The sequence below is a fragment of the Cryptococcus neoformans genome, chromosome 11 (assembly GCF_000149385.1).
Source record: "Cryptococcus neoformans var. neoformans B-3501A chromosome 11, whole genome shotgun sequence".
In the NCBI taxonomy this organism is placed as follows: Eukaryota; Fungi; Basidiomycota; class Tremellomycetes; order Tremellales; family Cryptococcaceae; genus Cryptococcus; species Cryptococcus deneoformans.
In genome coordinates, this window is record NC_009187.1 from 532106 (window position 1) to 546996 (window position 14891).

The window sequence follows — 14891 nt, forward strand, 5'->3', positions numbered from 1 at the left end:
CTGTAGACAACTCTATCGCTCTATAGTTACTAGTAGACTAATCTGGTCCACGATGGTCGCCCATGGTGGATGTCCCATGTCTCACGCTTTTTCGCTGCCGGAGCGTCGTCATTTATCTTCCTCCTGCCCTTTATTTCTCATCTGCTTTCATCGGAGGAAATGGACGATTACACTCTGATCAGGAATGTCCCTTCCCGTGCCGATTTTAATTTACTATCATGGATCTATCATCATTTGCCAGTGTGACGGACGTAAATAATAAGAATTTAATTCCCAGCAGTGATAATGCAATGATCGAGTCTCGCTTACGTTATGCCTTCTTTTATTCCCAAGTCATGACGCCCCCATTTTTGTCCTCGTCGCGCCGCCTTCGTCGACTCCGTCTTTTGCCAACAGAGCCGTCCGTCCGTCCGTCAACAAATGCATGCATCATCCAAATCAGGCAGTTTGGATACTCGAGAAAGTAACCACTGGCACGAACTCTTGACTCAATGGTCCCAAAGATACGCTGGGGGCTGTATCGCCATCTCCGATGCTTGCCGGTCACTCAGCCTCGGGCAATTAGATCACATGCTTTGGTGACTACAGCTCGGTCATTTGACAAGGTGACAACGGCGACCTCTGTCAAACCCAAACCTAAGCTCATCAAGACAAAGGCTAGACTATCAGATTTGCCAGCGACGAAGCTGGGATCGAACGGCTTGCCACAGAAGCCATTGGAAGCATGGGATGAAAGAGACGTGCCTCCCAACCGTTCGAAATCCCCCAAAACGGTCAGGGCAGCCAAAGCGCGTAGCGATGGCGCCAGGAGCCCAGTAATTCCCTGTTCAAAGGCAGAATTGGAACTTCTTCAGGATGCCATACGACAGGGTGTTATCCCAGATACTCCTTTGGCTCATGAGGTATATCTCAATTGGAAGAGGTTTCCAGATTGCATTTTGCTCACGAGAGTGGGAAAGTTCTATGAGGTAAGCTCGACATCTGATATGGCCTTGCTCCGGATCGATTGACTCCCAACGGTATGTAATAGTCATATTTTGAACCCGCTCGGTATTTGGCTTCCATCCTTTCGCTGTCCCTTGCAGAAAAGAAATACGGCGCGAACGAGGCTAAGAGGTCATACCCATTCGCTGGTTTTCCGGTACATGCACTGGACAAATATCTCAAGATGCTTGTTCAAGACTTGGGACACACCGTTGTGCTCGTGGAGGAGTATGATACAGAAGGAGCCGTTGCCCATACTGGCAAAAAGCTCACCGCAGGCTCCGGACCAAAGGAACGTAGGGTGTACAGAGTCGTTACGCCGGGGACTATGGTCGATGAGTCGTGGGTGGATGCAGATCAGAGTCGATACTTGCTCGCCATCGCTGTAGGCAATGAGGGCCAGAATGGTCAGGAACTATCTCTCGCTTACACAGATGCTTCCACTGGAGAATTTTTCACTAAGGATACGACTGTCTCACAGATGGAAGATGAGCTCGCTCGAATTACTCCCCGTGAAGTTGTTCTAGATAATTCGCTCTACGAACTGTGGCGAGAACATTATAACTATTCGGAAATGAAGCGGAAAGATGCCTCTCAGGTTGAAGAGCTGCTCGCGCTACTTCGAGTACTAGGCGTCAGAGTGTCCTTTGCCGACCCCTGTCGTCCGCCTCCACTCTACACATCTGCCTCATCACCAACTTTACACCCTACCACACCGGAAGAGAATGCTGCTGCGCTCCTCCAACACCATCTCCAGTATGCTTTGCGAGAGTCGATGCCAGCACTTCGTCGACCTCACAAGCAATCCAATTCGGCCTTCATGCAAATCGATGCTGCAACCCTCCAAGCTCTCGAGATACGCCATGCTTTTAGGCCAGGGGGATTAATTGCTACGGGCGAGACACAAACTAATTCATCTCCCTTGTCTGCCAAGGGTACGCTTCTCTCAGTGGTATCCAAGACTATAACATCTTCCGGCCATCGACTACTTATACGCACTCTCACAGCTCCTTCGACATCTCCCCATATAATCAACTCCCGCTTGGCGCTGGTACAAGCCTTTATGGATAGAGAGGATCTTAAAACTGAACTTCGGCACGAGCTGAAAGAGCTGGGGGATATCATGCGGATCATTCAGCGGTTTAGAGGCCAAAGAGGCACTGGACGTGATATATGGGACGTTGGAAGGTGGATAAGGGGTGCTCAGAGAATATTGGAGACTATCAAGGAAGAGATCAAAATCGAAGTTGGCCGAAATAACGAGAAAGCGATACGGAAATCGGAAGGCATCACAAGGCTGCAGGAATTCGTGGACTCGTTTCGTGATCTTGACAGAATCGCCTCCAAAATCGAATCCTCTGTGGAAGAATCTGCCATCATGTTCAGATCCGGCGATGATAAGAGTATCATTGATGAGCAAGAAGCTGGTGATGCGCTGCTTACAAGTCAGGCATCATCTAAAGAAAGTGAAGCAGACGAAAAGCAGAGGATCAAGCGGGAGAGGGATGAGAGAGAGATGTCAGAGTGGTGGATTCGTCCTCAGTAAGGCCAAAAAAGTTGTTTCAAATGCAGACAAATATCGTAATAACGATTGCTGTTAGGTTCTCGCCTGCGCTCCAACTTCGACATGACGAACTGAGTGCTTTGAAAGCCGAAGCCCAAAAGTTACAAGCAAGCCTAATCAAGAAGTATGGTGAGTATTTCCAAGAATTGCTCCAGGGTTATCTAGATATATTACATGTTAACGTCTTTCAGATACGCCTACTCTGACTATTGAGAAGAACCACAGATTCAGCTATCACATTCAAATGTCAGCAAAAGATGCTGAAAAGGTGGCGAAAGCGAGATCTCTGGAGCGTATAGGAAGCATGACTGGTAAAACAGCATACTTTGCCTACGCGGTGAGTAATACCTTAATCCGAATGATGTTGGACTGATATTCCTCTTAGCCGCTTGCGGAACTGGGTACGAGAATTGAGATCATGATGGAATATCTAGGCGCTGCTCAAAGGCGAGCTGCTCGGGAACTTCAAAATATGGTATCTCTATCCCACTCTCATTACTTTTGTTTTGAACTAACAGAGCCCAATAGGTGGTAGAGCAATCGGACGCGATCCAGCAAAATTCCGAATTAGTTGATGAGCTGGATTTGAGCCTGAGCTTTGCTCAGAATGCAGTTGAGATGAACTGGGTCAGGCCAATACTGGACAATTCGTAAGTGAATTTCATAGGCCATCGACAACAATACTCAAATCGGATTTTAGTACGGAGCTACAGATCATTAATGGTAGACATCCTTCCGTTGAATCTTCTTTGCTGTCTGCTTCTCGCAATTTCACCCCAAACAGTACTCACATGGCTTCTGATACCCATTTGCATGTCATCACCGGCCCCAACCAGGGAGGAAAGTCGACCCTTCTTCGACAAACTGCAGTCATAGCAATACTTGCCCAGAGCGGAAGCTTCGTTCCTGCTGAATACGTGAAGATGGGAATCGTGGATCGGGTTTTCAGCAGAGTGGGAGCTAGAGATGATCTATGGAGGGATCGGAGCACGTTTATGCTTGAAATGGTTGAGTAAGTGTTTATTTAAATTTGAGCCTTGGCGCTGGAGCTTGTTGATCATGTGTCGAAATAGAACTGCAGGGATCTTGCGCCATGCCACTGAGAGATCCCTCGTTATCATGGATGAGTACGCGATTCTTAGGATGGTATTCGTACTTCTACTGAAAATGATGGTGCAGGATTGGACGCGGTACTACGTTACAGGCAGGTGTCTCAATAGCGTATGCCACACTTGACTATATCCTCGAGAACATCAAGTGCCGGACATTGTTCGCCACTCATTATCACGAACTGGGACAAATGCTAGGATACGATCCAAAAAGGGCTGAAGGAGAGGTGATAAAGGGAAGAAGTGGGATTGCTTTTTGGTGCACGGATGTAAATGAGGCGGTAAGTAGTATTTCAATCTTCAAAACGGGCTTGCCTCTGATGTTGAAACAGGATGGCGCTTTTTCTTATTCTTACAAGCTACGACCGGGTATAAATTACGATTCTCATGCTATTGTAAGGCTAGCGGTCAGGCTGGAAGAAACTTCTGCTGATAAATCTTTTACAGAAAGCTGCCAGTATCGCCGGCATGCCAGAATCTTTTCTACGTGTAGCCGAGTCGACGCTCGTAACCCTCCAATCAAAATCCAATCTTATTACATTGCCATCATCTCATTAGGATATTTATCTACCTTCCCATGTTTTGCCACGAATTGCAACGACTTCAAATTGTATATATAGATAAATCATCAAATTCATAGCATAGCATAGCATACTATCATAATCATTACGAGACCGTCATCGGCTACTTAATCATACATTATGCATTACTTGCAGTCTGTTATTCCTCCTCGTGAGAACTGTTGTAGCAAATATCCCAAGAAACGTTTGTTGTCGCAAATTGCTGACTTTCGACAAAGGCATCCACCTCGCATAGGCCATGCTCAGCAAAAGCGGATTGCTCGCATGCAATATGGGCTACCGTTTGGACCTTGTCGCTATTCATCTGATCAGCCATATCATTTTCATCTTATTTTTTATGTCGGGTATTGAACTCACTTGAGCAAGATCCTGACATATTTCTTGATACCCTCTTTTCCTCCTTCGGGAGCAGTTCCTGACCCAGGTTCCCAGTAGCCCGTGTCACAGGAGACCCTTTCGAAGATCAGGCGGGCACCGAATGGGACGATTTCGGAAAGAACGAACGTTCGGCGAGCAGGGACTGCAGTTGTCGTCAAAGGTCTAGATTGCTAAAAGGAGCATATCAGTATGGGATAGGGTTGGCACGGCATAACAACCCACTTTGAGGACGCCTGCAGCCGCCATGACTTCTAGCATTTCGTTATCATGCCCAAAATCCTGCCAGCAACTAGTGAGCGGAGATGCAGATAGGATAGCTAGATTTCAATGGCTAACGTACAACAAAGAAGCGTTCCCCTCCTCTGGGAAAAGTATCCTCATCAGCGTCTAGGGTGCGATTCGTGCATGTGTTATCTTGAGGGGCAGAATCAGTCAAACGAGCAATAATTTCGTTAATGTAACCAGCCTGATGCCAAGTGCTTGGGTAAGTGATATTCCCAATGAAATTCGTAGTGACTTACGCCCATTGTAGGCCCGTAATCGCTCCCTTGCCCGACCTCATAGTACCTCTTCAAATCTTTTCCATGTCCCAGCACTTCCCATTCGTCCTTCGTGAACAGCCCACACCATTTTGACCACCGTTTCCACTCCGTGCCCCTGGACTGGCTGTCGTAGCCACACATGTCTGCCAAACAGGCTACGTCGTCAGCATCGAGCTTGGGCCTGGGGCGAAGGGCGGTGTTCAATCGGTCGATGGCCGATGAGAGGAGAGGCGAGAGATCTGATTGGGCTATGGAGCCTGGTGAAGGGTCAAGACTCTCGAATGCTGGGCATGAATGCACAGATAGAGTACTGTTGAATGTCTGAAACATTAGATTAATTTCAAGTGTTATTTCTCATAATGAAAAACGATTGTCACTTACTGGTTCCTCGGGTATGATCACATCGACTTTCGGTAAGTCAGACTTTTTCTTGATGGCGAAACGATGATTTCGGAATCCCTGCCAAAGACGTCAGCAGACCATTGGAATTGAAACCTTCAATTTCCCCCAGCTCACTTCTAACCAGTACCTCGAAGTCTCAAGCACCCTTTCTCCTTCTGACGAACGTGTGAAAACATCAACCGCCTTGTCTAGTAACGATTTGTATGCAGTGGCTATGTGCACGCCGGATTTCCATGCGCTGTGTAAGTGAATCAATCAGATATAAGCCTAGTAAATCTTCATAATGTAATATGACTAACGCTTTTCTGCCTTGGTTCGTCAACCCGCCGAACTGCCAATCTTTCAACTCTAGGTCTGCCTTGTCAATGAAGGACAATTCGGGATGATGACGAGGGACTCCAACTTCCCTCTTCCGAATCTTGTTCAAAGCCCCAAGCATACATCTCCCTGCATTGGGGGTAGGGTATCTTGAGGTGTGCCTATGAAGCTATAGCAAGATACGGAGCCCTTCAATAGAATCCTTCGGCCATATGGACGAGATAAAGAACTCACCAGGGTGACTTGATCAATTTCACAGCCTCTTGGCAGATATTCTAGGTTTTTACTGTGATCAAATTCCTTGTAAGGAGCATAAGGGCCTTGATTTCTCCACCATATTTCCTCCATTTCATTTCCATCTTTCAACGCTCGGCAAATGGGTTTCATATAACAATGTCCAAGAGGTGAGGTATCCCAAGCTAGTAACGTCACAAGTGTGATCAATACCATTGGAGTTATTACGAGACGGAATAGGAATAGAGGATATCGCCGTTTCCCCGAGCGATATCGCTGAATATATACCTTGGACCCGTGAGATGGGTTTTGTGCCGCGTGTAGTAGAAGAGGTGTGGAGGCAGTGGGCGTGTCGTTTGTGGTGATCATGATGAATGCTTGATTTCTGTGGGTTCAGGATACTTTAATTAGCGGGGCTGCATTTTCATGGGTGTGGGAATCCGACGTTGAAAAGCAAAGACGAAGGCAGCACTGAACAGAATAATGGAACGAAAGAAACCATGAAGTGCGCGTCACGAGCGGGCGGACTTTAAAAGCATATATTTATATGAAAGGGTCACTTACGTAGTCCTGGAGAATTCAATGCCAAACCTGTTCCACAATGCACCAACGTGCATGCATATCCCTCTTACCAAAAGGTTACAGTCTAAACAAAACAACATATACGTAGGGTATCCCATGCAAGGTATGAGCGATATTGCTGTACACAACAGACGACGAAGTCTAGTCTTACAAAGAACTCATCTAACGCAAGGGACCAGCCATCCCTTCCATTCTCCATACTTTTATAATACCACTTCTATCAGCACTTATAATGCAGCTTGAGAAGGGGGTTTCTAACGAGCCAAGTTTACATATCGCGTCATAGTGGGGTTGGAGAGGTTGTCGTTCCTTATCCCGAGTAGGTCCTTGCCCTTGACGATGGACATTTGGAAGAGTGTAAAACATGCTTGGTGATGAACCTTCGGGCATTCGACTAATCACGAATACATCAGCGACGAATTAGCGACCAACTACTGCATTGGCTCACCGGAAACTGACGTCCTTCTCTTTCTGAGATCCGCAGACCACGAAGCCATCTTGAGCTTTTACTAGATCCCAGTATCTCACTATCCTGTCCTCTCCAGCAGTAATCATCCATCCGGGCCCACTTTGTCCCTCACCATTCTTGTCAGAAGACCTTAGCTCCGGTACCGACATCAATATAGACTCTTCCGGTCTTCCCAAATTAGTCCATCCCTGTCCGACCATAAGATCAAGTACGGCACTGGGCGGCGTGGGCAAAGGATTGGTCGCGTCAAAGTCATCAGTTGGGATATGCGAAGGTAAAGAGGGCGTCGAGCGAGCGAGTTCTGCGATAAGAGCGGCCTTGTTGGGAATGATCTCTATAGGTTCGGGAACAATCTCGGAGGGTTTACTAGATCTACGACTCCTTATTTCGTACACTTCTACCAATTTAGAGCTTTCGATATCATATACCTCCACGATAGGTTTCGAAGGCTGAGGCTCCTCTGACTTATCAGTCGAAGGACCCAGAAGAGCATATGGCCACGTAGGCGATACCGAAACCATGATCCATCGGCCACGACCCCTTGACGGGTGGATGCGACAGCTGGTAACACCTCCGCCGGCTTTCCAAGACTTGAGAAGTAATCCAAAACGCAGATCCCAAAGACTCAACGCCCCAATGGAAGTACCGAGTACGAGCCAGTGGGTCGATAGGCAGTAAGCGGTGATGATGCCTAGCTCTGGTGGATGCTGGAAACGTTGTTTGATTTCCATGCTTCGGATATCAAGAGTAGCAATGACAGACATCGATGTGAGTAAAAGCAGTGTCGAGTCTGCAAGTAATACGATTAGCTCTGACGAATATGTCAATAGGTATGAAGAGGAAAAAATCACCTTGTATATGCGAGACAAACCGTACATGACCATCAGACTCCTCGGTGTTCCAAGTCCTGATACACTCCACCTTTGAATACCTCGTACTACTCCCTCCACTACCTCCGCCTGTATGTACTCGCAAAACATGTACCTGACCATCGTCACTCGCCACGGCCAGGCAATGTGTATTCTCGATCCCACACATGGACACTATCGGTGCTTCCATTTTGTATACCAGGCGGGGTTTTGCAGTAACACTTCTCTCCAGACGGGCTGCATCCCAGATCAATACCTGACCATCTTCCGAAGATGAAGCGAAAAAGACACTATCTGGCGAGGTGATAAGACCTGTGATCGCCCCTTCATGGTGAGTCAAGTGGGCAATCATGGTCACGTTAGTTGGCGACGATGACGTTGAAGCTGAAGAGGAAGACGACGCCTTGTTGACTCGCGGATTTCGTTTACGATGGTTCGCTCCCACTCGAGGACCAAAGTCAAGGAGAGGTTCTCGGTAGTTATCTAAATCAACCTGCTCGAGGAAAGCTCTCACTCCCGGATCATGCCCTTCATAAGAGCTCGTATACGGTGCCGCAGGCTGTCCCTTAGGCGTGTTGGCTCCGCTGAGGGTGATTTGACTGAGAGCGGCAGCAATGGGCGTTGTTCTACCCGAGATCGGCTCGTCATGTATTGTGGTAGTGCCAACCGCATTGGTATGCGATGCTCCCACTGCTGGAGCAGCTTTTGAATCCACCTTTTTCTTCTTCCCAGATCTTGTCATGGCAGTGATATCCAGTGTCGACGGCAGGTTGGACTCTGACGGGCTGGCACCTGTATCCACAGATGGCTGACTAGTATGACTTGTAGTCGTCGGCGTTGTTGTCGCTTTTTCCTTTGCGACAGGTGTTTCAGGTCTTGAGAGCGGTTCAAGTGCAGCGAGTTTCCTGCGAATCTCGTCCAAGGGGCTATCGACAGGACCACGAAGGCTTCGATTAGTAGTAAACGACGTTCGACGACTTTCAGGTTCAAGGCCTGGACGGAAACGTCGGAGTTCGACTTTAGCGGCATCGACGCCGATCGTACGGGGACTGATGAAGATAGTTTGAGGCGTCACACCCAAGTCGGTCAGAGAGACAGATTTAGAATTGACAAGTGATGCCTCCGGCGGAAGGTTCTGATCGGTCGCTTCCCGCCTGCCTTACTATAAGCTGCCACTCTGGCATACTAACAAGAGAGGGGTCACGTACGCTTTGATAGCATGTGCTTGTTTAACAATATGTTCCTTCATTGCCTCGATCTTTTTCTCATCCAATGCAGAGATACCGCTATCTCTCAGCCGATGTCTGTAATCAACGCTTCCGTTAACATATCCTTATATTGTTTAGTTATGAAATACGCACGGATTATTTTGTGCCAACTTCTGAGACTTGATAAGATCAACCTTGGTTGATGACGTTGCGGGGGGGATATCCCAAAAGCCAGGTGGAGTGTTTTGCAACGCTGCAACCCTTGCAGCTATCAAAGTGCTTCTCGCCAGCTGTATGACACATCAGTCTCTGTCTACAATTTTTTGCTCAAATAGACAAGATGTTTGTACTTACAGGAGGCAAGAGAGCCGACATTAGTGCCGCTTCTTCCATCTCCTTGACATCCGAGTGAAGCATGGGCCTAATCGCAGGGTAGAGGATACACCATACATCTGAAGACGGGAGGTTTTTTGCTACAGCTGCGATGAGACCCACCGCGCCTGTCCCATCAGTTTTCGGTCAGCATCAGTGACTATAGAAGGTTACAGAGGAGGATATTCCAACGAACCTTGGCGAATCCATACATTTGGATGAAACATGAATCCTTTCACAGCGAAAAAAGTATCCCATAGTCGCATACGTGCGAGTAAGCCGAGAGTTGCGAGGCTTGTCAGCGAGCCAATCACCCTCGCCACTACAGCTTCTTCAGAGTCTAATCCGCGTGATATCAGCGAATCTGAAAATCGGTCAACAAAAATGGATACTCACCCGCTAACGCTTGAAACATGAGTGGAAGGACGTATTCCTCTACAGCTCTTAAACCTATAAACGCCCCCACACCGACGATGCTATCAAAGAACGCCAGCCGGAGCATCCAATCTTTATCGTTCAAGTAAGTCATAATGTGGCTGAGCACGATTTCATTTGACTTTTGACGACCGAAAAACAGGCATAGATCAGAGATGGAGGAGAGGATTCCGCGCTTGACAGCGGACGCAGGGTCGACGAGGAGGGTTGTAGCTTGTTCTTCGACGGCGGCTTGAATCTCTTGAACCATCACATCGTAGTCGGGCTGATATTTAGTGAAGTAAATATTTTTTCATGATGGTATACAACAAACTCACCTCGACAATCCCAGAAGACTCGGTCCCATGAACTGACGCACCATCTTTCGCAGCTTGACTCATTTCCAACATTGTCATCGCCGCATTCGCCAACTTGACCAAAGCCTGCGCATACGTAATCCTTACGAAGATATCACTGTCTGTCGTCAAATGTTTCATCTGTGGTAAAAGATACTCTGGAATGAATGTCGCGTTCTGTGGGGTCACCGAGGTGACGCTCTCGACGACCTGAATCAGGGTCCTGCACGCTTCGGCGCGGACATGCGGCATATCATCGGAGAGGAGCTCGACGATATAGGGTATAATACGGTCGATTTTGTCTTCGTCAAGGAGGTAGGGGAGGAGGTTTAGGAATAGGCGGAGGGCGTGTAGGCGAGAGGAGGGGAATAGACAGTGTCGAACAGAAGAGGTGATCACGTTCAGGATGAGTAGTGCCGGAGCGTCTTATCGTTTTGGTCAGCAAAATGGGTTGACGGAAAGACCAGTCGCCTTATAAACACTCACTATCAGTTGGACCTTCACCGAGGTAAGTGGCAATCCCTTCCCATTCATCCAGTAACCTGTCAATCTTGGCACCACTTTGTCCTGCTGAGTGTTGCAAGAATCCCCCTTCGACATCATCCCTAAAACTCGAAGCTTCCGCCTTTTCGTTGAGTGAGTTAATATAATCTTGTAGGAAAGTGTAAAAATACTCGGGAAAGATGGTTTCGCGGTACTTTGAAAGGATATGGTCGAACGAAGGTCGTTTGGAAGGTTCTCTTGATAGCATTTGGGCAATCATTTCCTGAAAGCATCGTTCCCTTTGAGCTCCAGTCAAACTATGTAAGCAAGGTGACTCACTCGAACGTCGACATCATGGATATTTTCCAACATCCCATTCAAACTTAAAGCGCCCTCGCGATACGCATACAGCTCACTGAGATTAAACACAGTCCGCCCATCGGCCCACATTTCTGCCAACACACACCCAGTACTAAAGACATCCATTTCCTCTGTAATCTTCCCATCCCTCCTCCCAAACCATTCCCCACCTTCACTCTCGGATGCCCTTTTCCGATCAGCCACTTTGGAGTCAGAGGCGTAAAATCGTTCGGGTGCGATATAGCATGTGCGTCGTCCAGAAGTATCGAAGAAAAATGAAAAGTCGGAGGGGTCGTCGAGTGGAAGGTATGTTGGTTTGAAGGAGGATGAAAAGTCTGTTAGAAGGACAGAGAGGGAGGAAGTGAGAAGTATGTTTTCAGACTTGATGTCGCCGTGAGCAACCTATACAAAATTTCAGCATGCAATGGGCTAAATGTGAAATAAAGTACTAGCCTTGCGATTGCGGGCATCTCGAAGGGTGGTTAGAATTTGGAAGGCGATCCACTTCTTCTCTATATTGGCAAGATATGGCTGTTGACTGAATCCCAACAACTGTAAGATTCCTCCGAATCCGAACAGTAAGTCACTCACCTGACACGGTCATACAAGTTCGATCCTATCCATTGCCTGATAAGATACCCGGCCTTCTCCGTCTCCACAAACGTCTGGTATGTATTCACATTCGCAAGTTCTGAAAGAATATCCCTCTCCAACTTCAATCTTCGCTGTATGACCCGAAGTGACATGGCTGCATCGGGTTTAATGAATATCTTGAGGACGATTGGGCCGAAACTGTGGCGAGCCAAGATGGTTTTGAGGAACCGTGAGGACGACAAACTGAAGTAAAATGCCAAGTAGTCAGTCGATAGGTCGGTGCGCTAGCCGGGAACATACCTCTTATCGTATGAGATGTCATTGCCAAGTTCGGCAACGTAAGAATCCAGCGCCGTTGAGCTAAGGACGTTTAGCATCACTCGGTTTTCTAAGAGAAGCTACCCACGCCCTGGCCATGGAAGATATGTTTCCCATTGGTGCAGGCCTTATCCCATGAATATGGTCTCGTGAGTACAGGTGTTCTTTGTCGACAATATGGACTCGGCGTGATTGAGACGCTGCTGGCGGAGACAACCTATGACATGACACCCGCGGGCATAAAGTCCTGATGTCATTATATATTACGTAAGAGCGACCTCCACCGGGCAATGCTCTGCTACGTCAGAAATTCTTCGGGATCTGCAGTTGATGAGTGGCATATCTCCACAAAACTCGAAAACAACCTCCTCTTACACTGCCGGAGTATGCGCCCACTACCCCTCCCCCTCCGTTCCCTCCCCCGCTCCGCCACCCTCGGCCCCCGGAGAACTGCTTCCGCCGACCGCTACCTGGCGATCCACCACTTCTTCACGCGCCACGCCGCCAGCCCCATCTCACGCCACATCCCGCGCCGGCTCAGTTCCTCCCCCGCAAAACGTTGCCTGGATTGCCCCACAAGCCAGCCGCCTCCCAACCCTGACAATCCCACCCCATATCCCCCCCAAGGACATGCCCAGGAATATGCTCCGTTCATCCAGAGGCTCATACGCCAGTCAAAAGCCATCGCGCCCAATTCCCCACATCGACCCAGCAAAGAAGAACTGCTGGAGGCGGCGAATGGGTGGTGGCAACGTATGAGGATACGGCTTAAGTGGTTTACGATCAGGGGCTGGAGAAGATTCAACACGGACGATATGAGTGCATTTGCCAGCTGGTTCTTGGTTGGAAACAGTAGGTCGCATGGCACTTTCGAAAGCAGACGCTAACCCACACCAGCTGTGTGGATTCTTGTCGGGACGTGAGCATTCCTCCCCTCTCTGTTTTTCTGGCAAGCTCTGATTCCATCTTAGCACAACATTTGTTTCTGCAATATTCGCTCTTGCCAACTCACTCTCCTTGCAAGAATACCTCGCCCGTTGGTTATCCGATTATATGACATACAACACCGGCGTCACTGTCATTTTCGAATCTGCCATTGTCCCCAAATGGGGATCCTCTCTCATTACATTCAAAAACGTTTACGTATCTTGTCGTCCTGATGAAGGCCCTTCATCCGCGCCAGTCGAAGGCGGTAAGAAACATGTGAAAGCCGCAACCGCCAAACCGCCATCACCCATCCCATTCTTATCCTCTGCCATTTCTCCCGAGACTTACTTGGCTGCTCCACCTGCACCGCCAGAGGACAATTACACAATGTACGACGTCAACATTGACCAACTCGAAGTTTCGCTCAGCTTTATGCGTTGGTTGGATGGTAAAGGTCTTGTGAAAGACGTGCGCATTAAAGGTGTCCGTGGCGTAGTCGACAGGCGATCAGTCTGGTGGGACCTTTCAAAGCCTCTTGATCCCGCTGATTTCCGGCATGCGACGCAAAAGGGGGACTTCGAGTTTGAGTCGTTTCATGTAGAAGACGCGCTCGTGACAGTGTATCAACCCGGACTGAGGCCGTACAATGTGTCGATATTCAACATGATTGTTGGACCGTTCAGAAAGAGGTGGTTGTTTTATGATTTGATGAGCGCCGAGGGTATCACGGGACAGTTTGATAACTGTTTGTTCAGTCTGCATATGCCTCAGAAACTTGGGAAATCGGTGGAGAAGGAAGGAGGTATGGTCAAGCGAATGGCAAGTCTACCCACAACATTTTCCTGTCATATTGCTGACTCTCAAACGACAGGCCCGATTCAGAATCGACGGTCTCCCCATCGAACATGTCCAATATGCCTCTGGCTACACCCCACCCATGTCATGGCTGACATCCGGCAAGCTCGACGCTGTGCTTGACATCAAATTCCCCCATCATCCAGACGACCAAGTCGACCTTCAAGCGCTTTTCGCCGAAATTGGGCGGAATGTCGCTACCATCTCGCATGGCGTTCACCCAGACGATCCAGATGAAGATAAACTGAAAGGAGCGATCGAATCGGCTGAGACCAGTTTGGTAGGGGTTATTCCGGGCCAACATCGGTTGGCGAGACCGCCTCTGCGTGCACCCAAAAAGGGAGATTATGGGAAAGAAGAGGAAGAACGAAAAGTAGTGGTGGATATCGATTTGCGATTTAGGGATTTAAAGGCTGCTGTGCCGCTGTATACGACAGATTTAACTGTCACCAACAATGCCTTGATCAGGCCTATCGTAGCGTTCATCAAGTAGGCATATCTTCGATTTTATCCGTCCATACAACTGATCGTATATTTTTAGTGCAAACAAGACTCTAGTTCCAATCCACTGCCAGGTGGACGCCGATCTGGGCAACTTTGAAGGGTCGTGGACCCTCTTTGAAAGTATGTCCCTTTTTTTGCTCTTATGTGCAGCGGCTGAACCGCGTATTTTTTTTTTCTTTAGCCGGTTTGATGACATCCATATCTGACCAAATATACGAAGCCATGGCATTCCACGTTTCCTCTGAAGCGGCCAATTCTCGACGACTAAGACAAGTTTCAGTATGGGGTATACAGAGGAGCGCAGAAGTGTTAATAGATATGCTGAGAGGGGTGGTAGATCCTGTTGGGGCGCAATTTGCCACGGTTTAATGAAAAGGTGTAAGGAAAAGAAGATACAAACAGAGAGAATTTAATATTTTGGGTTTCCGGTATACGAAAATGTTTGTTATACTTTTATAGTCTTGTATT

The 14891-nt window shown here is 48.1% G+C and overlaps 4 protein-coding genes across 4 annotated transcripts; 2 read left to right on the plus strand and 2 right to left on the minus strand.

The window, feature by feature from the left end:
• Positions 1 to 491: 491 nt before the first annotated feature.
• On the plus strand, positions 492 to 4215 carry CNBK1840 (hypothetical protein; the record flags this gene model as incomplete). Its single annotated transcript, XM_767718.1, has 11 exons — positions 492 to 968; positions 1031 to 2526; positions 2586 to 2677; positions 2740 to 2885; positions 2934 to 3023; positions 3077 to 3198; positions 3249 to 3560; positions 3622 to 3675; positions 3728 to 3938; positions 3990 to 4052; positions 4105 to 4215. The coding sequence occupies 11 exons, from the start codon at positions 492 to 494 to the stop codon at positions 4213 to 4215; spliced, it is 3174 nt and encodes a 1057-aa protein (XP_772811.1).
• Positions 4216 to 4377: 162 nt separating this feature from the next.
• CNBK1850 (hypothetical protein) lies at positions 4378 to 6481 on the minus strand (the record flags this gene model as incomplete). The annotated part of the gene is made up of 9 exons (XM_767719.1): positions 4378 to 4534; positions 4596 to 4786; positions 4839 to 4895; positions 4957 to 5082; positions 5138 to 5479; positions 5540 to 5617; positions 5675 to 5798; positions 5860 to 6047; positions 6113 to 6481. 9 exons carry the CDS (start codon positions 6479 to 6481, stop codon positions 4378 to 4380), a joined length of 1632 nt encoding a protein of 543 aa, XP_772812.1.
• Positions 6482 to 6856: 375 nt separating this feature from the next.
• CNBK1860 (hypothetical protein) lies at positions 6857 to 12254 on the minus strand (the record flags this gene model as incomplete). The annotated part of the gene is made up of 15 exons (XM_767720.1): positions 6857 to 7088; positions 7143 to 7953; positions 8015 to 9186; positions 9241 to 9336; positions 9394 to 9530; positions 9595 to 9740; positions 9809 to 9952; positions 10009 to 10312; positions 10365 to 10807; positions 10869 to 11148; positions 11205 to 11627; positions 11679 to 11763; positions 11817 to 12062; positions 12120 to 12179; positions 12226 to 12254. The coding sequence occupies 15 exons, from the start codon at positions 12252 to 12254 to the stop codon at positions 6857 to 6859; spliced, it is 4608 nt and encodes a 1535-aa protein (XP_772813.1).
• Positions 12255 to 12427: 173 nt separating this feature from the next.
• On the plus strand, positions 12428 to 14792 carry CNBK1870 (hypothetical protein; the record flags this gene model as incomplete). The annotated part of the gene is made up of 6 exons (XM_767721.1): positions 12428 to 12989; positions 13035 to 13056; positions 13109 to 13871; positions 13936 to 14408; positions 14461 to 14543; positions 14605 to 14792. 6 exons carry the CDS (start codon positions 12428 to 12430, stop codon positions 14790 to 14792), a joined length of 2091 nt encoding a protein of 696 aa, XP_772814.1.
• Between the last annotated feature and the right edge of the window lie 99 nt (positions 14793 to 14891).